This window comes from Sceloporus occidentalis, unplaced genomic scaffold (assembly GCF_023333645.1).
Source record: "Sceloporus occidentalis isolate IW3139 unplaced genomic scaffold, rSceOcc1.0.p SCAF_166, whole genome shotgun sequence".
In the NCBI taxonomy this organism is placed as follows: Eukaryota; Metazoa; Chordata; class Lepidosauria; order Squamata; family Phrynosomatidae; genus Sceloporus; species Sceloporus occidentalis.
This window is the reverse complement of record NW_028317146.1, coordinates 837,300-862,500: the sequence shown is the minus strand read 5'-3', so window position 1 is coordinate 862,500 and position 25,201 is coordinate 837,300. Positions and strand designations below refer to the sequence as shown.

At 40.3% G+C, this 25,201-nt stretch overlaps 1 protein-coding gene across 1 annotated transcript in view; it reads left to right on the top strand.

Annotated features, from left to right (window-relative positions):
* The window catches only part of LOC149279421 (ATP-binding cassette sub-family D member 3-like), a 26,159-nt gene extending 15,266 nt beyond the window's left edge, over nt 1-10,893 (top strand). Inside the window, 15 exon segments of the mRNA XM_089501183.1 lie at nt 498-640; nt 938-1,007; nt 1,291-1,360; nt 2,775-2,872; nt 3,868-3,959; nt 4,703-4,791; nt 4,877-4,949; nt 5,855-5,918; nt 6,013-6,090; nt 6,300-6,365; nt 6,505-6,594; nt 6,721-6,840; nt 7,707-7,811; nt 8,315-8,371; nt 10,816-10,893. Of these exon segments, the coding sequence (XP_089357309.1) occupies nt 498-640; nt 938-1,007; nt 1,291-1,360; nt 2,775-2,872; nt 3,868-3,959; nt 4,703-4,791; nt 4,877-4,949; nt 5,855-5,918; nt 6,013-6,090; nt 6,300-6,365; nt 6,505-6,594; nt 6,721-6,840; nt 7,707-7,811; nt 8,315-8,371; nt 10,816-10,893 (1,293 nt within the window).
* The last annotated feature ends 14,308 nt before the right edge of the window (nt 10,894-25,201 follow it).

Here is a 25,201-nt window from a genome sequence, read left to right as displayed (position 1 = left end):
CATGGGTTCCATCAGGCAGATTTATTGGAAGAGACGACCAACAACAAGGGCTTCTTTAACAACACAAGTCACAAATTTTGATAAATTACATCAATTGTGCAAAGAGCAGTGGGCCAAAATCCCTGTTGGATTGACAACTACTGGAAGAGTTTGACTGTGGTTATTGTTGCTGTGATATAACCAGGTTTTGAGCCTAAGAGACAATTACTTATTTTCTCAATAAATAAATGAAGCTAATTTCAAAATTCTGTCCCCCCCCCACCATATTATCTGAATTTTTTCATAATGTAGAAAATCAGCCAGGACAAATCATTCTTCACTTGCTGATATATAATTTTTTTACTTACATCAAAGTCCAAGCCTCAGTATTATAAGCACATGGATTATTTTTAAGAGTTTATGGTAGATGTTTTTTTTTTTTTTTTTCTGCTATGTTGATTATTTTTTTATTCTTTCAAGTAGCCTGTTTATAATTTTTTTTCTGCTCATGCATATAGGGACCAGCCAGCATGATGGCTTACCTACTCGTATCCGGCCTTTTCCTTACACGCCTCAGAAGGCCTATTGGTAAGATGACAGTAGCCGAGCAGCGGTATGAAGGGGAATACAGATATGTTAACTCTCGTCTCATCACCAATAGGTATGTACGTGTGTGATCTTTTGGCTTCCTGTATTTTCAGATTTTATTTATTTTTTTAAAATTTTGCATCAAAGGTGATTTAGAAAAATGGGAACTGAATGTATTAAGTACATTTTTGATACAATTTAATTTTGAAATAATTGATATAACTATTATGTCCCACTTACCCATTGCTTGTTGTTGCCAAATATGATGGTCGTTAACTCAATTAATAAAACCTTGTACTTACTAGGAGCTTGGTATCTGTTATGTGTAATTACATTATACTGATCACTTCTCTTTTGTATTTATTTCTAGTGAAGAAATTGCCTTTTACAATGGAAATAAAAGGGAAAAGCAGACCATTCACACAGCTTTCAACAAACTGGTAAGGTGAACGTTGTATTGTAGATACAAATTGCATTGTCTGAATTCTCAAGCACATCCTTGAATTCTTAGGGTAATATGACTATAAATTAAACAACAGATAACTGAAAGCATTAATTCAAAACCAACTCAATGTCAAGTTCATCTGTCCCACAAATCTGGACCCACTGTTAAGCTCTGCAGGCCGCTCCTCCATTTGTTGTACAGGCATATCTAGCGCTCCAGCTACATGTTATAAACACTGTTCTTTCTATTGTATTTAACGCACTTTTTGTTGTCATCAGGCGGAGCACTTGCACAGTTTTATTTTGTTCCGTTTCTCCATGGGTTTTGTAGACAGCATCATCGCCAAATGTAAGACATTTTTTAATCAAAATCGATATTATCTAAAGGGCTCCATTTTGCTAGTAACTTGTTTCACTCGAGGTGGTCTGTTGTGCAATGGTGTGGGACATCCAGCTTTATTAGACCATAAACCTCTATGGGGCTTGTGAACATGGTGGTTTTTGGCTACTCACACCAGACAGGAGACTAGGGCAGCAACAACTAATCGATAAAATCGATAATAATCGATAATGAAAATAGTTGACAACTATTTTCATTATCGATTAATCAAATCGATTTTTATCGATTATTAAAGAGGTTTTTTTTCAGGTCAAATGCTCAGAAAAACTCCTTTATATAATCCGACCTCAAACAGAGATCGGATTACAACGCTGCAGGGGACCTGGATTCCCCTCACTGTCAGCCGGTGGGTGTCCGTGCGATGCGCACAGACAGCTTCCGCTGGGGCTTCTACGATGCAGCGCCAGCATCACATGATGTAGAAGCCCCAGCGGAAGTGAAGGGTAGTAACGGAGGCTGTCTGTGCGATGCAGACCCCCACCAGCTGACAGAGAGGATGATCCTCTGCAGGAGACCTCAATTCTCTGTCAGCTGGTGGGGGTCTGCGCGATGCGCACAGACAGCCTCCATTACTACCATTCATTTTCGCTGGGGCTTCTATGAAGCTGCAGTGAAAGTGCCTGTCAGCAACGGAGGTTCACAAAACACCAGGGAGTCGGGAGAGAGGCAGAGCGGTGTATGAGAGGGGGAGGAGTCAGAGGGGTGTATGGGAGCCACCCTCCCATACACCACTCTGGCTCCTCCCCCTCCCATACGGCACTCTGCCTCTCTCCCTGGTGTCTTGTGAACCCCCGTTGCTGACAGGAGGCAGAGTGGTGTATGGGAGGGGGGAGAGAGGTAGAGTGGTGTATGGGAGGGGGGAGAGAGGTAGAGTGGTGTATGGGAGGGGGTAAAGAGATAAAGAGATGAAAGTGTAAATTGTAAGTTTTATTTTTTTTTTATTTTTATTACATTATTTTACATTTTTAAAAAAATAGCATTTTTTTTATCCGCTAAATCGATTAATCGAAAAAATAATCGGCCAACTAATCGATTATTAAAATAATCGTTAGTTGCAGCCCTACAGGAGAACGGACTGTTAGAAAATGTTACTGGCAATAATTATTTGCATGTCATATTTCAGTGATATTTTTACGTTTGCTATAGAAGATGGTGACAGTTAAGCATTTATTATTTTTATTTTACTGTGGGATATAGGTAGGCTGAGGCAGTGGGAGGCACTCTGTATGCCCGGGTCTCTCAGGTTCATCTGCATATATCTGTGTAATAGTAGACTGTAGATTGCACCTGCAGTTTATTGATTTAAGTGGTCCGTGTCTATGCTGGTATTTAATGTCTGTGGTGTGCTTTTTGAATATTGCAGATCTAGCGACTGTGGTTGGTTACCTGGTTGTCAGCCGTCCGTTCCTCACCCCTAACCACCCGCGTCATCAGAACAGCACTCACGCTGAGCTCCTTGAGGTGAGTGAAATAATGGTGGGATAAATGAAACTTAATCTTCCCTCCCTCCATCTCCACTCCACTACCTGAATTCTCTATCACCATTAACACGACTATCTCTCCTACTAAGCAGGCACAATGCCTTGGGGTCATCCTTGACTCTAACCTTTCCTTCATCCCTCACATTCAGTCCCTTGCCAGATCCTGCCGCTTGCACCTAAAAAAACATCTCTCATATTCGCCAATTCCTCACCCAAGAACCCACAAAAACTTTGGTTCGTTCAGTTATCATTTCCCATCTTGACTACTGCAACACTCTTCTGGTTGGCACTCCACTGTCTCGGCTCTCTCCTCTACAGTCTGTTCTAAATGCCGCTGTTAGGCTTATCTCCCTTGCACGTCACTCCTCTTCTGTGAAACCCTCCACTGGCTCCCAATTACGTTTAGAATTAAATTTAAAATCCTGGTACTGACGTATAAGGCCATCCATAATACTGTTCCACCATACATCTCTGACCTCGTAAGCAAATACTCTCCTACTCTATCCCTACGTTCTTCCCATGGGCTAAGGCTCTCCTCCTCACTTATCACTTCTTCCGTTTCCCGTCTACAAGATTTCACTTTAGCTGCCCCATATCTCTGGAATCTACTCCAAGGAACCTTCCAACATTCAAGAAAGATCTAAAAACCCACTTCTTCAGAGAAGCATACCATCTTAGCTGCTAGAACCTCCTTGTCATTGATACAACCACCACACTACCTCTCACCCTTTCTCTGTGCCTTATGTTTGTCACCCCATTTCCCTCTAGATTGTAAGCTTGCGAGCAGGGCTCTCTCCACCTAATGTATCGGTTTGCCTTAGTCTGTCAATTCTTGTCTTGTCATACCCCTTGAATTTATGTATTGTATTAAGCGCTGCGTAAACTGTTGGGGCTATATAAATAAAAGATAATATAATAATAATGATATACTCTGCAGCCAAGCACGTTCTTAATGTTTAATGCTTTGCCTTGAAGGATTATTACCAGAGTGGAAGAATGCTGCTGAGGATGTCTCAGGCGTTGGGACGAATCGTCCTCGCAGGACGGGAAATGACAAGATTAGCAGGGTGAGTCAGCCGATATGTAAATTAAATTTACTGTTCATCACAAGGTCAACATATGTATATAAGATATATTTTGTTGTACAGTGTAGTACTCAAGATGTTGAAATGCTTCATCCGGTCCATTAGTAGTTATGCCCCAGTTCTGTAAATAAGGGGTGACTTGACCTTGCCTAAGAGTTCAGTTCCCCGTGGCTTGGTTATTTATCTCACAGCAGCTTATGGAATGATAGATGTAGTAATATGTTTTGAGGGAACATTTTACATGCTTAAAGGATTATTCCTGGGAAAATTTAGGGTGTTAAAAACTTCAAGCATGGGTGAAGCTGCTACCTCTAATAGGGTGTGTGTTTATATATCATGTAGTGACATTGAACTTTAAAGATCCTTAGTTATTGTGCTAATGTAACAATATAAGGTTGGAAGTGTAAGACATTAGTCAGGTGTATACAAGATTTGTATCTTGCTACATGAAGTTGTGGCTTTCTGATGGTATTTGTTCCCACTAATATATTCAAAGAGCTACTATTGGATTAGGTGATGTGGTGTCAGCCGGTTGTATCTATAATTAAAATAAAAATGTGTTAGAATTTCTGTATGAATTAACCTCCTTACTTCTACAACTTCTGTCTTTATTTGTATATCTTCATGGAATCATTTGCCTCCCAAGTAGGCTGTTGTCATAAAATGTACTCTTGTTACAATGTTTTAGAAATGGTAATTTGTTCCCATTTTTGTTTGGTTCCTAGATTCACAACCAGGATTACAGAATTAATGCAAGTGCTGAAGGATTTGAATCAAGGAAAATATGAACGTACTATGGTTAGCCAAGAAAAAGGTAACCACATGTTACCTTTTCTATAGTAATAGACTCATTACTTTGCAGTAGTAAATACTAAAATTACTGTTTTTTTAACCTGCAGAATCAGATGACTTTCAGAACCTCCCGTTAATACCTGGAAGTGGGAAAATTATCAATGCTGACAATATAATTAAGTATGTTTGGGTATGGTGAATAGTGTTTAATTAATCTTATTTAATGTACTTTTTTCCAACGTATACAGCCAAGACCCAGATCTTCCATAGTTTGAAATAAAATAATCCAGATTTTTCTTAATTACTACAATTTTAGCAGTTAACTGGCAAATCAAAATTGCACAAAGTGTATATTTTCATCTGTGCATTAGCTAGAAAATAGGTGGCATAATGTATGGATAAAATGATATACTTGGTGCAGGAGAGGAAAAAAAATCTTACGCCGTATTTGAATATTACCCTGTAATCTACTAGTAGGACTTCACTTTCACCCATTTCACTGTTCCCATCCTCTCTCACAAGCCCCTCTATACCATGTATTTATTTTCTTAGTATTCACTTCATCTTACAATCCATTTCTATTTCAGGAACACGTCTCCTTTTTATAAACGTCACTTTTCCCCTTAATCACTCCCCCATGGCTTAAATTGGCCCCGCATGGGGCATTGCTGTCGTGTGCACATTTCCTGAAGTGTCTAGGTCCCCCCGTTTGTCTTTGGACGCTTTTGTATCAAAGCATTTTATTTATAGTGAGCTACGTCTCGTGTTTTAATAAGATTAGGTCTCATGCTTATAAAGGATTAGTGGTCATGTTACTCGGTACTGCCCATTAAACACAGAAAAATTAGCTTTGTGCCTCCTTCTTTCTTTTTTTAATAAAGTGAAAACTTTTTTAGTTTGACGATCTCTGTAATGTGAAACACAATGGCAGTGGTTGTATGTTTTAAAGATATAGAACACGTGTAACGACTAAGCCAGGTCTATAACCACTGAACTGCATTGTAAACATCCATGTTGGAGAAACTTGTGTACTTTGTAATGAAAATATAGACATGCAACAAAAGATGACTTCTATTTGTTTATAGATTTGATCATGTTCCACTAGCAACTCCAAACGGTGATATTTTGATCAGAGATCTGAACTTCGAGGTAAGCAGTCCAATGTTAACCAGGCTTACTCGTGCACTGCTTCACTATATAATGCCTCCTGTCAATGCATTCTTCCTTATATTTGCATTTATAGGTGAGATCTGGTGCCAATGTTCTTGTCTGTGGGCCAAACGGATGTGGCAAGAGCTCTCTTTTCCGGGTTTTAGGAGAGGTATGTTTTCATTGTATATTGAGAAGTTTCTGGAGATTTAGAAATACTAAAGGGCGTTATAGAGACCGTGTGGCATTAATGTTGACAATAAAACGTAGGTAAATGCTACGTAATATAACGGCCCTAATTGTAGAAGTAAACATTTACATTTTGTTATTTATATGGAATAATATTTGAGCAATTTTACCTAAATTTGTTTTATTCTGCAGCTGTGGCCTCTATTCGGTGGATGTCTGACCAAACCTGAACGAGGAAAATTATTTTATGTGCCCCAGGTAAATACTTCTGTTTATGTTCTGCCCAGCTGTCTGTTCATGTAGTGAGATCGCATTCCAGCACCTTTTTGATTTGTAGAATCAATATATCCTGAGTTGTGGTGTCAGTAATTTATTTGTAACACAATATCTTACATAGAGACCATATATGACTTTGGGGACGTTACGGGACCAAGTCATTTACCCAGACACTCCAGAAGACCAGAAACGTAAAGGTATTCCTGATAAGGTGAGAAGAACGGTCCAGTATGTTGAAACTTCTCTTCTAAACTTCCTACACACTGAAATGACTTACTTGGCTAAATTTTTTTTTAAGTGGGTTAACACTCATCTTTGTTTTATATTCACTCCCCAGGTATTGAAGGAATACCTTGACAATGTGCAGCTGGGTCACATTTTGGAACGTGAAGGCGGCTGGGACATAGTTCAAGACTGGATGGATGTACTGAGTGGGGGCGAAAAGCAGAGGATGGCAGTGCGTATTTTATCTTAGTTTTAATTTACAGACTACAGAATTCTGATTTTCTAGCATTGTGTGTGTCAGTTTATAGGCTGAGCTGGTGTGTTCAGTGGATGAGACACACTGCGATACTAGGATTAAAGAGGAATTGGATTTAACTTTCGATATTCTGTTTTTGACCACTAATAAATCCATCCAACTATCTCCGATTTGTACTTGCTCAACAATGGGGGTGGGGGGGACACACCATAGTAAAACTTTTATAATAAAAGCAAGTCTGGGTTATCTAACGTCAAATGCGCATCTTCTGAAATTAGTATTTATCACTGTGGCTATTCTAAATCATTTGGATTGTTGACTTTGATTACGATACTCAAGAGTCTTACAGCTCTGGCAATAACACCAATGTGCACAACATTGTAAATATGGACAGTTGAAGATCCCTATGGAACCCTGTGCTAACTTATCGACCAAAGCTTCGCTCCTGTTGGCGCTGGTGGGGCAGATCTCCGTAAATTCATTGGGACCTCAAACTAAGGGTGTCTCAGAACGGAGCCTGGTGAAAAGCAACCACGGAGTTGCTTCTTCTGACTTGAGGAGGATCGTGACTGATAGAAGCCAGTATACTTGCATAGCTGGGAACTTCTGCATTCACCTTCTACTCACTAAAAATAAAAATCTTTGAACGATCTCTTGAACAAATGCGGTTTTGACTATTATATTATAGGGTTATCCAATCAGCCAGAACGTTTTATTAGTTGCTATGTTAACATTTTTTTATTTTTTTTCTGTTCCTCCTGCCTTACTATTCTGTATTCTTTTTTTCTTATTTGGCTACATAGACTCACTGCTTGAGAGCTAAACTTATGTTTATTTTCCAGATGGCAAGATTATTTTACCATGTACCCCAGTTTGCCATTTTGGACGAGTGCACTAGTGCGGTTAGTGTGGATGTAGAAGGTTATATCTATGACCACTGCAGAAAGGTAAGTTATCGTCACCTACATACTGAACCTTGTCTGTCAGATTTACACTTCCCGCTGGATTTATAAGCACTAGTGAGCAGGACCTTCCACACCTTCTGTAAAATATTGTGGCAGTAAATATTAAAACTAAACACAGGGTGCCCAAGCAGTGCGGATTCCGCATACGCCCTAGTTCACACTAAGTGAAGGATGGCAGGCAGTTTATAATCGTGACGTTTATAAAGAAATGTCATAGAATGTGGACCTTATAAATTCTGTGACTCTTTTTGATGTGACTAAGCACCTTCATGGTCCGGGTTGTTGACAGAATTTAATCCACAGAAGCCATACGGTAGTGGAAACTTTTTGTTGTCTTCGTGTTCCAAAATCAGTTGTTTAGACGTTGACCTGATCTTACAGGAACAAGTCTTACACACACTCCAGATTTTCATACAGTCTTCTAATGTCTGTTGTCTCCAGCACGTCGCTTCTTTCAGCTCTGCTTCTTTTTCTTCTCCTCTTAGGTTGGAATAACTTTGTTCACGGTGTCACACAGAAAGTCCCTATGGAAGCACCACGAGGTAAATCTTTTAAACCTTTCATGAAAGCGCTGCAGAGTCTGCATAATTGTAATCAAAAATAATAACATTAATACCCTAGATCTCTAAATAAAACGATATGAAAAGGGCTTCTAGCATGATTCATTATCCTTCTAGACAGATACCCCTGGCGACCACTCTTCAACTACTACTACTACTACTACTGCTACTAGAGACTTAGTCAATGTGTCCCTTTTGCTAAACCCACATTCATAGTTCTTTACACTAAATACGTATATGTAACTATGCTTATGCATTAAATAAGCAATACATATATGTTACAAACCCACCTTTTATTGTATACCTTGGGATTTATCTTCTCCTGCTCGCTGAATCTACATGATTATTCCTCCCCATTATGTTACCTTTACCCTGTTTTGTTGGTGATTGTTCATTTGTAAGGGTGGGTTGGGAGAAGGTTGAGAACTTTAGGACTGATTAGATAAAGCTGTCTCTGGCTCTCACAGATCTCTGCTTCCATGAGTTGGAAAGTTAAACACTGATTGCCAAACACAAAGCCTGTATTATGTTGCTACAAACTATGAAGGTTCCTTTTAAACAAAGTTTGCTGTGTGGTTTTTTTTAGTATAATAAAATCACAGTTGGCGTAATATTCAGAATTTGCTTACATCTTTGGGGGTGTATTCACAAACAAATGCTTTCTCTGGATTGCCTTGGTATTGTGTATTAAAAAGCTCCATAGGGCTTCTCCATGAAGACGTACAGAGTTTTCTTTTTAATACACGCGGATACCAAATAATTTTAATAATTCTCTGATTTATTCACTAATTGGAGAGCTGTGCTTTCAACTCCTTGACTATGCATTCAAAATGCCCATCCCAATAAACTTTCATTGTAGGTCCTGTATAATGTATAGTTAAATCAGTAAGATGTTGCCAAAGTCTCTTCACCTATCACATTGTGCATTATACAGGCCCAGCTGAATGATTATCGGTGAATTAGTGAATAAATATTTGTGAACGAGTGAATCAATATGTGTGTGTGATAGCATGGATGTGTAAGGGGGGGCAAAGATGCCACAGGCAGGCTGTTTTCGGGGCAGCAACCATCACATAAATCAATACCAAAGTGAAACCGTCCGTGGAAACCCTCCGGATGCGTGTGACAGAGCCTGTCCTGGTGTGTGTGTGTGTCGGCGTGACAGGGCCTGTCCTGATGTGTGTGTCGGCGTGACAGGGCCTGTCCTGGTGTGTGTGTCGGCGTGACAGGGCCTGTCCTGGTGTGTGTGTCGGCGTGACAGGGCCTGTCCTGGTGTGTGTGTTTGGGTGTCGGCGTGACAGGGCCTGTCCTGGTGTGTGTGTTTGGGTGTCGGCGTGACAGGGCCTGTCCTGGTGTGTGTGTTTGGGTGTCGGCGTGACAGGGCCTGTCCTGGTGTGTGTGTGTATGGGTGTTGGTGTGGCAGAGCCTGTCCTGGTGGGTGTGTGTTTGGGTGTCGGTGTGGCAGAACCTGTCCTGGTGTGTGTGTGTTGGGGTGTCCATGTGGCAGAGCCTGTCCTGGTGTGTGTACAAACACAGAAAAGAATCCAAGCACTCCAATCTGCTTCCAATTCTTAGGTTACTTTATTCAGAGAAAGCAAAACAAAAAAAAGCCAATGCTTCGGCCAAACGGGGCCTTTGTCAAGCTCAAAAGGTCCACTATTGCGACGCTCAGTTGGGCCAGCCAAACTGTAGACTTGGTCTGCAAAAATAAACAAAAGTAATTTAGCTCGAAATGGCAGAGAATTGAGCAGTGAGACTGCCGGGACATGATCTATACACCAAAACGGCCTCATTAAGTTAGTTGTTTTGGTGCTTAGAGTACCCTTTTAAGTAAACAAGGCTTAGTTTCTAAGTGAAAGTTTTTTGGTTTTTTTACAAAGTTTCTACCTCTTTCTAAGTACCAACTAAATGGTCAAAGATTAGTTACTGTTTTGAACTTTTCCTTAAAGATATAACACTTTATAAATTGCATGACGTTATGATTCATTTATTATATATTTATGTAATGCTAATTGATTAGTGACAAAAGCATGTGTGTATATATTTATATATATATATATATATATATATATATATATATATATATATATATATATAGTGTGTGTGTGTGTGTATATGTGTGTGTGTGTGTGTATATGTATGTATGTATGTGTATATATATATATATATATATATGTATGTGTATATATATATATATATATATATATATGTATATATATATATATATATATATATATATAATTTATTAAATTTGTCAGAATTTGGTTTAACGGAAAAAAAAAGGGCTGCTCAGTCTCAAATGCCCAGGCCTATTTTTTGTCACAGTCCAGGCCTGGTGATACACGTGTTTCTGACATTAGAACTACATTTTATTATTTCGCTCAGTAATTTGGAAGTCGCTGATTCATATTTCTCCTCTCTCGCAGTACTACCTCCACATGGATGGCAGAGGAAACTATGAGTTCAAGCAGATCACAGATGACACCATTGAATTCGGCTCTTAAGTGTTTTATGCTGATTAATATCAGAGTACACCGGAAATCGAAAGTAACTTGTGGCGAAATATAATGCAGTCTCTTTTTTTAACAGATTATTGTTTAATCCTAAACAATTCATGAGTAATTTAGAAAACTGACAATTGTGCATTTATCTGTTTAATAATCAACACCAATACTACTATAACATTGAAAGTTCAGGGTATAAATCAGTGAATTTGGTTTATATGGTAGAAATAAACTACTGTAACTTTTCTAGCCAGGAGAAAGGTGTGTCCCGTTTTCCTTGAAGTTTAGTCCGAAGCAAATGCTATAATTTCATTTTTTTTTGCCCTAAGAATGGCCGTAGGATTGTAGGTGACTGTGTCACTTCGTTTTGCACTAGATACCGCTGGCTAGACTAGAGGATCCCCTAATCACCTGGCTCTGATGGGATACGCTGGGGCATTGCAGTTACTGTAACGGTTTTCCTTTTAAATTAATCTCAGGTTCAATTTTTTATTTTTACGTTCAAAGATTCACCTTTTTTGCACCTGACTAATCAGTTGAGTATCATAAATACTTAGCTTGCTCAGTAAAATCCCAGAGCGTTGGCACTTAGCCCAAAATAGAGCCAGTTGACAGGTTCTTATGTCTCACTAGGTGTGCCGGTTGGACTGAATTCATACATCATCAGATTTTATACAGTTCCCTGATAAAGATTTACATGTCCTTCCCAGTGATTTAAAATCTATTAATTTAAACTAATAGGATGACTTTTTACATTGTTAAATGGAGCAGTCTCAACTGGAATGTAAACCATGTATTGTAGATATGTGTTTTGGGGGGTTGAGCAAATCATGTAACATAGAAATGCGCTTGATGAAGGCATGCACTGAGTATGCAATAAATTGGATGTGTGTAAATCATTCCCCAAAGTCTCTACTCTGTGCTTACTTAATGCCATCCTGGCAAATGGTAAACATTCTGGGTAAAGTTACTGCATTCTTACTGCATTCACAAATCCGTACGGTTATTGCGGCCATAAAAGACTTCCCATGCCATGCTATGTAGAGACTCGGACCTTAAACAGTCCTTGGTCTGTTTTTCCCCCAATTATTGCTAAAACCTTTTCAAATACCCTGTGTCGCCATGGATATTTATGAAGCATCCAAGGTAGTTAACAAAATGTGCAAAAATATCTTTCTCCTGAATACTCCACCACCATGTTATACAGGTAAGGAAGTGGGTAGCTGCAACTTAACTACATGGATGAAATCCTATAAGTAAAGCCCTAGTATACACTCCTACCTTCCTACTGTAATAGGATACTTAATCATTATCCCATGGAAATCTGCAATGAAGTATTATATATTGCAAAATCACACAGACATTTCACAAGTGGTGAATTCTGAAATATCATCTTTTATCCAATTTACGTGCTCGGGGGAAATTACTTCTATGACGGATCACTAAAGTAGTCTACATAACTGAAATCCAAACGTCAAAGTTCATCTCTATTACTGGGAGAACTGATACCTGTTTTGGCCCAACTAATCTCTTGGCCTCGTATGGCTGCATCAATTACCTTATTGAGGGAAGACCAAAAAGAGACTTGTAGTTGGAATCTCGCTTACACAATATCTGATTCTAATACTTTGTGCGCAACACATTGATGTATTCCCTTCAAATGTTCCCCGTACTTCTCACTTATTTAAATAAACAGGCTGTTGTGGGTTAATGATAAAAACACAAATTGTCTACACCTCTTGGTGGCTTTAAACTTTCCATTATAATACTAACATAAGGGTTGGATGTGAACAGACAAAAAAAAAAACCACGTCTGGAGAAGCAGACCGCATGGAAACCGGTACCCTTGTCTGAAGAACTGCTTTCACACCAGCATCTTAGATCTGCACCTGTGTTCAAAATCACCGTTGCTTAAAACGATTGATTACAGCAGCTGGAATGAAGGAAGGAATGTGAGTAAGACCATTCCAATACCTATATATATTTCTTATAAAAAAAAATGATTTTTTAAGAAACTAAACGAATAACTTAAACTTGATGGCAATTAATACATTACCCATATAAACTCATACACCTTATTTATCAAAATACAACACATGACAACACGGAAGGGCAGAGAAGGCCTGGGAGACTCCCTGCAATCAATATTCCACTGAACTGTCTAAACTGTCAAGTGCTGCCTACTGCTTTTTGTGTTTCCCCCACCTCCATTCCATTCCCATCACCATTTTCCTTTACATACCGTGTTCACAATCCTCTTGTTCCTCCTTTCTCTTTCCTCTGTTGCTAGTAAAATCCTTATCTCTCTCCAGCCACCCGCAACCCCACACTATGTCTGTATTGCACCATGATTACTTTCTGCTCCCCTTCTCTCATCCCAAGCACTTTTCAACTTTTCCTCCTCCCTTTCCCCCACCTCCTCCCTTTCCCAGCAATCTCTCCGCTTGCACAAGTCTGTCTTCCACGTTCTGTCTGTAACAAACGAACAGCCCTACATGACCACTTTATCTCTAGTTCCTTACACCTTCTCACTCTGAGACCTGGCTATCCCCTTCTAACACTGCCTCTCTCACAGCTCTCTCCTAGGGTGGCCTACACCTCTCACACTCCCAGACCTGATGACAGGAAGGGTGGAGGGGATAGGCTTCGTACTCTCCCATACTTGTACTTTTCAACCCATTCTAAGCCCATGCTATCAGACTATTTCATCCCATCTCCATACGTACTGCTGTTATATACCGCCCCTCCCGGGTGTCAACAGAAAGAATATCTCCTCTGATATTCTTTCTGTTGACACCCCATTGAGTCCCATGGCTTCAAAATGCCTTTCTATTACCTCCTCTTTTGATCTCCAACAACATATTAACTCCCCTACTCATGATGATGGTAACACCCTGGACCTTATTTTTTCTAGCATGTGCTCTCTCTCTAACCTTTCTAATTCCCCTTCCCCCCTCTCTGACCACCACTTCCTTTCCTGCTCTCTAACCTTGCCTCCTACTCACTCCCTTGCACCCCAACCCCGCCTAACCCTTCAGAACTTCCCAATCAATTTACTCCCTCTCCTCTCTCAAATATGACGTGCCGTAACGCCACCTCTGTCTATAACTCCACTCTCACATCTGCTCTTGAGCATGTAGCACCAGTAACTACTCGCTCCTCACGACGTTCACGCTTCCAACTCTGGTACACGACTGTAACCCAACAACTATGACGATGTTTCCGCACCCCTGAACATAGTTGGCGAAAGTCTCATTCCATATCTGACTTTCTGCACTATAAATGAATGCTACATTCCTACTACTCTGGAACTAAGTTTCTGGATTCCAACTCCCTGTTTGACCCTCTTCAATCTGGTTTTCGCCCTCAACACTCTACTGAGACCTTACTAAAGCTACTAATAATTTACCCACTGCTAATCCTACTGGACCTTTCTGCTGCTTTTGACACTGTGGACCGCCCTTTTCTCCTTCAAATGCTTCAAGATCTCGGCCTCCTTGACACTGCTCTCTCCTGGTTCACTTCCTACCTCTCTGATCGTACCTTCAGCGTCTCCGTCTCCAGTAACACTTTCTCTCCACTCCCTCTCTCAGTTGGGGTACCCCAAGGCTTTGTTCTAGGACCCCTTCTTTTCTCTCTTTACACTACCTCAATTGGCAGACTGATCTCATCCTTTGGCTTTCAATACCACCCGCATGCTGATGACTCCCAGATCTATCTATCTATCCTCCCCTGATCTATTTCCCTCTGTCTTAGATCATGTAACTAACTGCCTTGCATCTGTCTCTACCTGGATGTCTGCACGTTTTTTGAAACTTAACCTCTCCAAAACAGAACTTCTCATCTTCCCTCCCTCCAATGCTAAGATTCCCCCATCAATTTCTCTTGTTGTTAATGGTGCCATCATCTCCCTGTATACTCATGCACGCTGTCTTGGTGTCACCCTTGACTCCGACATTTTGTTCAACCTGTCGTCTCCATCTTAAAAACACTGCCTGCATCCGTCCCTTCCTAACACAGCATGCCACTAAGGCTCTTGTCCATGCCCTGGTTATCTCCCGTCTTGACTACTGTGACTCTGTTTTAGCTGGTCTCCCTCTTAACTGTCTCACCTCTCTACAATCCACCATGAATGCTGCTGCCAGACTCATCTTCCTCCTCTCCCTTTGCTTTACTAACGTCTCTCCCCTCTGTCAGTCTCTTCACTGGCTGCCTGTGCGCTTCGGGATTCATTTCAAAATCCTCACTCTTTCTATCAAAGCCCTTCATGGTGGTCCCCCTCCCTACATCTCCTCACTGGTCTCTCTGCTCATCCATCGATCTCCTTCTGTCCTCTCCTCAGATTTCTAGCTCTCATGCACGCTTACGAGATTTCTCCAGGGCTGCTCCTATCCTCTGTAACGTCCTCCCCCAGTCTATCCGTCTCTCCCCCTGCCTTCGGTCCTTCAAAAGATCCCTCAAGACCCACTTCTTATAATATTGCACATTAACACCCCCCATATTCCCTTAGCTCACCTCCCCTAGTCCCTCTAATGCTCTAATGCAATACTTACACTAGTGTGGCTAGTCTATCCCTTACAATGGCACCTTTTAACTATTGTGTAATACACCCTAAATCCCTCTAGATTGTAAACTCCTTTGAGCAGGGCCCTCCTCACCTGTTGTCTCTGTAAGTCAATGTGTTATGTTACATATACTACTTGTTATGTCCTGTCTACCCATTCTACAGCACTACGGAACTTGATGGTGCTATATAAAACCATAAATAATAATAATATAGTCTGCGTTTGCGTTCGCTTGATAGGTTTTGTAGTCCTCTGCCAACTACGGAGCTGAAGATAAACCCGAACACACAAAACTATTCTATACAGCCATAGTTAACGCAGTTCCTGCAGGACTTGGGCGCCAATCGTATAATAGTCCTCTTTTTTTTTTTTGCCAGGGTGGCATTTCAGAGACAAAGCTATTCTGCTGGCTGAAAAATGGTCTAATCGCTATAAGCAATAATCAGCTGGATCACTCCATTGGGCTTCATGATAATAAGACTAGAGCTGTTATGTATGTTATAATATAACTGATTAAGCGAAAACAGCTATCGGTTTTCATAATGTTTTCCTCTGATGCAGAAGGAGTCTTTCTGGCATCTTTTCTTTTTTATTTGTTTTTATTTGTTTTTGTATACGTGTATTGCGTAGATGTCCCCCGCCGGCCCTGCAAGACACCAGGGAGTCTGCTCTGGTAAATCGGGGGGGGGGGGGGGTAGAGTGGCAGCATATCTCGGGGGGGACGGGGACAGTGGCAGCATATCTGGGGGGGGGGGACAGCGGCAGCATATCTCGGGGGGGAGGACAGTGGCAGCATATCTGGGGGGGGGGACAGCGGCAGCATATCTCGGGGGGGAGGACAGTGGCAGCATATCTCGGGGGGGGGGACAGAGTGGCAGGATATCTACTAAAAAAACTTTTTCTTTAAAAAAGCACCAAACTTTTAGGGTGCCGCCTATATACGGGGGCGGCCTATATCCGAGCCAATACGGTAATATTTAATCAATCAAAACACACAGGGGATGGGGAGGAAAAGCCGGCTTTGATGGGCAGTCATGTATTATAGTACCTGCACCACGCCAGAGACAGACTGGGATAAAGGACTGAACAGTGGAGAGCATTTCTTTTGGGGAACAAAGGTGTAGGCAAAAGGGCAAGCGTTGGCTTTATATTGGGTGCTGTCCGACAGCAACACTCGCCAGCACTGCATAATGAAAATGCCTACCTGTACCCTCCTAGCATTATATTCATTCTAAATAGAGACACCTCTATGGTGGTCCTGGGTTCCCTACACAGATCTCCATTACTATTATGAACTTCCGCTAATAAATGCCAAGACGTAATTACACATTGTATCATGTCTACACTTAAGGACTGTCTATTCTGTTCTCAATGTGGATCTGGAACCAAAAATGAACTATTGTCTACTTCTCAAATCCCTAAGGAGGGAATTAAGGAGTTAATATATTTTATATGTGTTTATCCGTAAGTCTCTGCTTCCATTGGAAACTCTGCAGGTTTTTGAATTCAGGACAGCGCTGATTCATATTGACGCAAACATTTATTTTTCTTACTAAAAAAAAACCAGCGTACACTCCCTTCTGCGCGCTGGGGTTGAATTTACTGGGGTGTATTTCTGATGTACGTTAAAAACGAGGAAACTATAAGGGGACTGGGTGTCTTCTGCTACTGAAACATAAGGAGCATTACACATATGCATAACCAGGGGCCACAGAACATTTCAAAGCACATTCAATTCCTGACGCTCTCCAAAGCAGCACACATAGTCCTAGCGTCAGTAGTGTATACTGGTACGAGCTGACTAAGGTGGTGGCAGCGGCTCTGCTTGAAAACTTGAGGCAGATTCCTGTTCTTGAGCAGGCGCTGCCGTCATAGTACCGTGTATCTGGCACCACTGTTGTATGCGTTCTAAAAGCACGTTTCATATCACAGAATATGCTTTTGACTTGTCACAGGGATGTTTTTGCATATTTTATTTACTCTTTGGTAAAATAACTGTAAATGTGAAAAGGCTCATTAAGCAAATTCTTTGTAGTACATGGTGCCGGTTAACGGTCAGCAGTAATGGCCGTGTAAAACCTCACGCATACACCTTACACTTACGCTGCTCATGGCTTCCCTTTTATTGACTTTCAACTCCGTAATCTTTATCTGTTTCTAAAAGTCGTGGCAAGAAACCCAATCCTATTTTAGTTATCTGGCGGTAATCATCGACCTGACCGCTGTCCAGTCCTGTTCTCTGGTGACCTGACACCACTCCTGTGTAATGCGCCTGCTACCCTTGCCGAGTGACCGGACTCGACTCCTGCGAGTTACCTACAGCCATTGGTAAGTGACCTCACTACGGACCAAATGTTTTGGTAGCTCCTTCTGCTCGTTTAAGATAACGGGACATACTAAAACGAATGACAAAATGGAATGCCCATAGACTATAGAGGGGAAAAGAATAATTGATTTTTAAATAAAAGCTTAAGACATATCATATAGATCTTTGGCACACATTCGCCCCTAGCACAGACACAGGATCTAAAACTCATATTTTGTGGGATTATAGCTGTTTTCTATGGAATGTCAGGTGAATGACAGTTTTGAGTGAATGCCCATAGGATATAATGGGAGAAAAATCAAACCTGTTTTTCAGACAAAACCCTCTAAAATATCATATAGATCTTTGGCACATATACTCCCCTAGTACACACACATGATCCAAAACAAATATTTTGTGGGATTATAGCTGTTTTCTATGGAATCACAGGTGAATGACAGTTTTGAGGGAATGCCCATAGGATATAATGGGAGAAAAATTAAACTTGTTTTTTAGAGAAAACCCTCTGACATATCATATAGATCTTTGTCATGTATACTCCCCTAGTACAGTTATAGGTTCTAAACCTCATATTTTGTGGGATTATAGCTGTGTTCTATGGAATGTCAGGTGAATGACAGTATTGATGGAATGCCCATAGGATATAATGGGAGAAAAATCAAACCTTTTTTTTCCAGACAAAACCCTCTGAAATATCATATAGATCTTTGGTACACATACTCCCCTAGTACACACATGATCCAAAACAAATATTTTGTGGGATTATAGCTGTTTTCTATGGAATCACAGGTGAATGACAGTTTTGAGTGAATGCCCATAGGATATAATGGAAGAAAAATCAAACTTGTATTTTTTAGATAAAAACATCTGACATTTCATATAGATCTTTGGTACACATACTCCCCTAGTACACACACAGGATCTAGAACTCATACTATGTGGGATTATAGCTGTTTTCTATGGAATGACAGGTGAATGACAGTTTTGAGTGAATGCCCATAGGATATAATGGGAGAAAAATTTAACTTGTTTTGCAGAGAAAACCATCAGACATATGATGTAGATCTTTGGAACACATACTCCCCCATTACAGACACATGATCTAAGTGTCAGATTAGGTGGAATTATGGCTGTGAATTATGACAGTTGAATGACAGTGTTGAGGGAATGCCCATAGGATATAATGGGAGAAAAATCAAACAGTTTTCTCTGCAATAAAACCATCTGACATATCATATAGATCTTTGTCATTTTGAACACTGGTGACACTTGTAATATGGTGCTTTGTAAAAGGCATGCTGCATGATACTATTGGCGACAGAGGCAGCATAAAACCATGCAATCAGGGGGAGAAAATGTTCCTGGCATGCATCCTCTGCACATGTGGACCATCTGCTACTCTCGTTTTGGAGAAGAGATGACAGATATGTAACCAATGGTCTTTCAAAGACAGTGACATTCATGTTCATTTTCAGAAGTGCTTTGTGCCTATATGAACCACTGCTCCATTTTTTCCTGTTCTGCGTTTTCCATTTGCACTCTTTCTGTTGTGCTATGTTAACAGTAGAGCTGAAACAACTAATCGCTAAAATCGATAATGATCGATAATGAAAATCGTCAGCGATTTTCATTATCGATTAGTCGAATCGATTTTTATCGCTTATAAAAACAGGTTTTTTTCAGAGCAAATGCTCTGAAAAACTCCTCTCCTTATATAATCCGACCTCAAACAGAGATCGGATTATAACACTAGAATCCAGATCCCCCGTAATGCTGCAGGGGACCTGGATTCCCCTCACTGTCGGCCGGTGGGTGTATGTGCGATACATCCACTTCCAAATACCCCTCTGACTCCTCCCCCCTCCCATACACCGCTCTGCCTCTCTCCCGACTCCCTGGTGTTTTGTGAACCTCTGTTGCTGACAGGCACTTTCACTGCAGCTTCATAGAAGCCTCAGCGTAAGTGAAGGGCAGTAACGGAGGCTGTCTGTGCGATGCAGACCCCCACCGGCTGACAGAGAATAGAGGTCTCCTGCAGAGGATCATCCTCTCTGTCAGCTGGTGAGGGTCTGCGCGATGCCACTCTGCCTCTCTACCCGGCTCCCTGACAGGAGGCAGAGTGGAGTATGGGAGGGGGGAGGAGGCAGAGTGGAGTACGGGAGGGAGGAGGCAGAGTGGAGTACGGGAGGGAGGAGGCAGAGTGGTGTATGGGAGGGGGAGGAGTATTAGTATTATTAGGAACAGACGGGGTTCCTAATAACTTAGCGCAGCAGCCCAGGTTTAATTAATAAAACAATATTTGTGACATGCCTCTCTGACTGTGGCTCAAACCCCTCAAAAGCACCTCAAAGTTCAAAAAAGCAATAGTACAGTGATGGCACAGTTTGCTTAAATACATGCTATTTAACTTAAAATTCTTACGTTAACAAAAGCAAAAGCTCCAGCTTCTTACCTTAACAAAAGCAAAAGCTCCAGTGAAAACCCACCAGTATCCCTCCTGTCTGCTTGCTTGCTTGCTTGCTTGGGGGTCCGCAGCCTCACACACCTCATCCCCCTTCCTACAGAACTTCCTCAAAGGCACTGATTTCAAAATGGCTGCCAGGGTTTTTATAATCTCAGGGAGTCCTTCCAGCATTAACCCCTGCTTTGCCAGTGGTAATTACAAACCGTTACATTTAGTTAGACTTTTTGTAACGCTGCTACACTTCAATCAGTTCAGTATCCTATACACTAAATTGCTTCAATTAAGTTGGTAATTAGCTAACGTCTGTAATCACTCGGTCATATTTCGTTGCGAAAGCTTCTGAGTGTTGCAATATGGTTCTATTAACCCCTTCAATCCCAGGGGTTTTTGGTACCTCAATGCCCAGAGCAATTTTGCCATTTTTGCGCTATGTCGCTTCAGAGATGATTCGCTTTTCCTGTGAATAGTGTACCCATATAAACTATATATTGTTTTTTCAAGGAGAGATAGAGCTTTCTTTTGATATCATAGGTAGATGATTAGCTGAAAATTTAGAATGACAAATTTAGTAAAAACTAGAGAAAATTAGAAAAAACTGATTTTTTTTTTACATTTCCCTCTGAATCCTCACAAAATTAGGTAAAGTGATGGAAAATCCCCTCCAAGTTTATCAATTCAGGTGTCCTGATTTCAGAAATACCTAATTTATATAGATTTTCCATACTTTCCCAGCACCAGGGAGCATACTATAAGGTGTACATTTTTTGTATAATTTTTATGCCTATGGCTTAACGGGTTTGGGGGTTGTGAACGGGGGCAGGAGTGTTATACTGGCTAGATGTTATGCTAGGGCAATGGGGTGTAAGGTTTTATAAATTTTTTTAATTATATTTTTTTATATATTTTTTTTTATTTTTTTTATTTTTTTTTCACAAAAAATGGTTAGAGGTCCTCTTAGGGACCTCCTGAACATGCCAGTGATGTCACAATGACATCACAGCTCACATTATATATTTTTTAGTATTATTTATATTATTTTAATGATTTTTTTACAATTTTTTAAATGAATTAACTTTTTTTTCTGCTTTTCTCTTTCAGGACGGGAGAGGGAGTGAGAGAGATGGTTTCTCACTCCCCTCCCCGCGATCCCCCTGCACCGATCACACTGTGATCTCTATGCAGGTCCTCACAGACCTGCACAGAGATCACAGCGTCTGTGCCTCATCGGAGGACAGGATATCCCCTGCAGGGGATATCCTGTCCTCCGATGACCTTCCGGGTTACGTCAGCAGTGACGCAACCCGGAAGGGAATGCGCGATCGGGCAGTTTGAAACGTAACAGCTTTCCGGCTTTCATGCCGGAAGCTGTTACAGCAGATCGGACAGCAGAATGCCGGTGATGCCGGCTTCTGCTGTCAGTGGGGAGTCCAGGCTGTCAAACGACAGCCTGGTCTCCCGTGCAGCGGCAGGGATGTGTCCCTGACGCCGCAAGAAGGGCTGGACGTACCGGGGCGTCCATAGGGGTTTCTTAATAGGCGTTTTTTGGACGTCCCGGTACGTCTATAGGGCATTGAAGGGGTTAATATTTAGTTTTCATTGAAATATTTTTATTGACAGATCTGTTAGTTTATGGGGTTACTACATCTGAGATGTTCTTAATTACCTTTAATTGGATAAATGGTTCCTGTTTTGCAGTTGCTTTCCTTTTCTTAACAAGCTAATATGTCAGTCTAAGAGGTAACATTGTTACACTGGATGCCTGCTTTACAAGTTTCTGTTGGCTAAATCTTTACTCTTTGTTAATAAGCTTTAAATAAACAAATGTATTTTTCGAATCTTATTCGAACATTCAAAATGTTCTCGCCTGCTAAAAATTTTTAACGTTTTTTTTAAATAATTATTTAAGAATAATTATAATTTTTATTTTCTTTATTAATCACGTTGTGCCTTTCAATTAAACCATCTATTTGGCAGATTTAAATAACACATTATTTTTAGTTCTTTGATAAATAATTTCCGTATGTTGTGAGTACATAAAAATAGTAATAATTTCCTCAGTAAACCATCAATATTTGCAGCACAACATATATTTGCAAAAAAACTGTTATTTTAAAAACAACAAAAATAAATGGATGTAAAAAAAATGGCTTCCTACCATCTTTTTCTACTTTTTAAGAAATGCACGTGAAATTTCATTTTTATCATATACAATAAGATGTGATGTTTGTAAGATAGTGAAAATAATGCAAAATATTTTATAAAATATTTTACGTGTGAGTTACATTTATAAAACAATTTTATGTCATTATAACACCATTGCAATAAAGCATCTGTAAGTATTCCAATTTTACATTGTGTTAATATTCCAAAACTTAACACATTTGCTTGACTTTTGTGCAACTAAAATAAACCAATAAAAATATGATGTTGCATTATTATTATTATTATTGTGTCTATTATTTTGTGCTAGTGAAATTATATAACATTTATTTGTAATATAGGTAACAAAAACCCACAGTATATTTATTGTTGTGTAATAATGTTGTCTTTACTTTACGTATAGCTTGTGTTCTTTGGTAATTGGTATAATTGTTTTGAAACTATTTAGTTTTAACATTAAAATTATGGAAGCTGAGATCTGTATCTTCAGACTGCATGATCATGTCGATCCTTGAACATGAAGTTAGGATACCATGCCCCGTCGTATTCACATAGGGTGGATTTTTAATACATACAGTATATTGAGTATATTGCACTGCAGTGTGTACAGACATGTAAAATGTAGGATACTCGAACATATACAATCACTCAGTAAAAGTGCTGTTCCATTTAGACAAAGCATTAATTGAACATGGTAGTTCAAGATCATGGCTATTTTGTACACCAAAGATCAGAGTTTTTGAGGATTTTTTCTATAATAAGAAATGATTGAAAATTTGCGTTTTTAGTACAAAAAAAAAACAAGTGGAAACCTAGCCTCGGTGATTTTTTTATTTTAAAAGGCTCATTCCAAGTTATAAGTGAAACCTCACTAGTTAGCCGAATACAAATTTACAGTTATGCACATACGAATATGATACTAGGGAACTAGGAAATATAGACAGCAAGAGAATAAAAAAATAACTTTTTTCGGGATTGGAGTCACAACACACTGGAGTAATTTAGTAGAGCAGTCTGTTTCCCACCATGGCCGGAGCCCACCTCATTCAAGCACTCCAAGCAACTGTTTGGCTCGCCTTGGCTCGCATAATCTAATATTAGTGCAAATAAAGTGCAACTGTATTGAGGTATCCAGCAAAGGGCCCTCTGTGCATCTTCGCTGCTTCATGTCCCCAGTTCCTTGGCTTATAGGAGATCAATTGAGTTGGGAGCCATTATGTTTTCAAATAGAAGGATAAGCTGTAGTAATGTTTCCATGGAAACTGGATGTCACTCTTATTGGTATTAGCCATACAGCATCTAGAACCATTAAAACATGTCGGGTTGTATGAATGATTTATGTCATGTATTTAATTTGGCTGATTGCACAAGATACATTATATCATGGTTTTGTTAAATCTAACTTCATTCTGTAATCTATTTCATCATGAAACCAATTCCATTATTGCATCATAAAAAGCCACTGGAAAGAGTGCACTAAGATAGTTAAAAGTGCGTGTTAGTGTACATGAGTGTGTAGTACACCAAATTGTGGCATTAATACAATGTAATAGTCACCTAATTTCACCCCTGTAATGCTGTTAATCATTACATAAAGTACTTACTCCCAGACCATTTAACCAGTTGGTTAGACTTGGGACCTGGCTTGGTAAACAGTGAAGTGTCAGCTGGGATTTATCACTTATACGGACCGTAATTAGCTAATTATATGTTTTATACATTTTCAACTATTGGTCTGCTAGCATCCCTACATATCTCATGCAAAATTCTACCTATATGCAATGTTCAAACATGGATGAATTCTTCACACTTGCTTTCCAACATCTCTAAATCATCTTTATGCTCTGATGTCATCTGATGTATGGAGGGGTCAATTCATACCTCTAGCCCCTGCCTGCAAGTTCACATTTTTCCATAAACTCAAAAAGAAATGATTAGCTGTAAATAAGGGAAGCAATGCTGGATGTCATACGGTAGTTTTATTTTGTTTGCCAATCACAGTTTAGCTCATGCAGATGCTGAGTGCGCCACCAGATGGCGCTGTTAGGCTTGTAAAGAGGAACTCCCATCATTCTTAATATTATTATTACTATTATTATTATTACATTCCTGTATTAAACCTGTCTAAAGGTTGTGCTTTTTGTTTTTCAATTGGCGATATTTGATTTTAAAGTAAGAGACAATTTTGCCTTGGCGAAGCTAGGTCTGTGTCAAAAGATTGCTGTGCCTTTATACATTCTCATGATTGTTATCTGTTGTTACTATAGTCATAAGAGAAAATTATAGTTTTGTCACATAAATATATTATGTATAGGTATTTTTAAATGCTACGAAAAGTGAAATACTTTATAATTACATCCATTAATATAAGCTATAAGAGAAACTCCACTGCCCTGACCAAAGTTTTTTTGTTCTGTTAGAGCAGACCTGGGCAAAGCACGGCCCGCGGGCCACATCCGGCCCGCTGAATAGCTCGGACCGGCCCGCAAGGAGTGTCCTGGTGACTCACCAATGAGTCCGGTGTCCCCCCCCCGCCCCGGTCACTTACCTTAAACTCCTGTGTTGGAAGCGTTTGTCTCGGGTGCCGGCGCTTTACGCTGGGCGCCGGCATATGACGTCAGACGCCGGCGATCAGCAGTGAAGCGCCGGCACCCGAGACAAACGCCTCACGCTTCCAACACAGGAGTTTAAGGTAAGTGACCGGGGCGGGGGGGGAGATCCTGAGAAGGGGGGGTTAGGGAGTTAGAGGGGAGATACTGAGAAGGGGGGGTTAGGGAGTTAGAGGGGAGATAC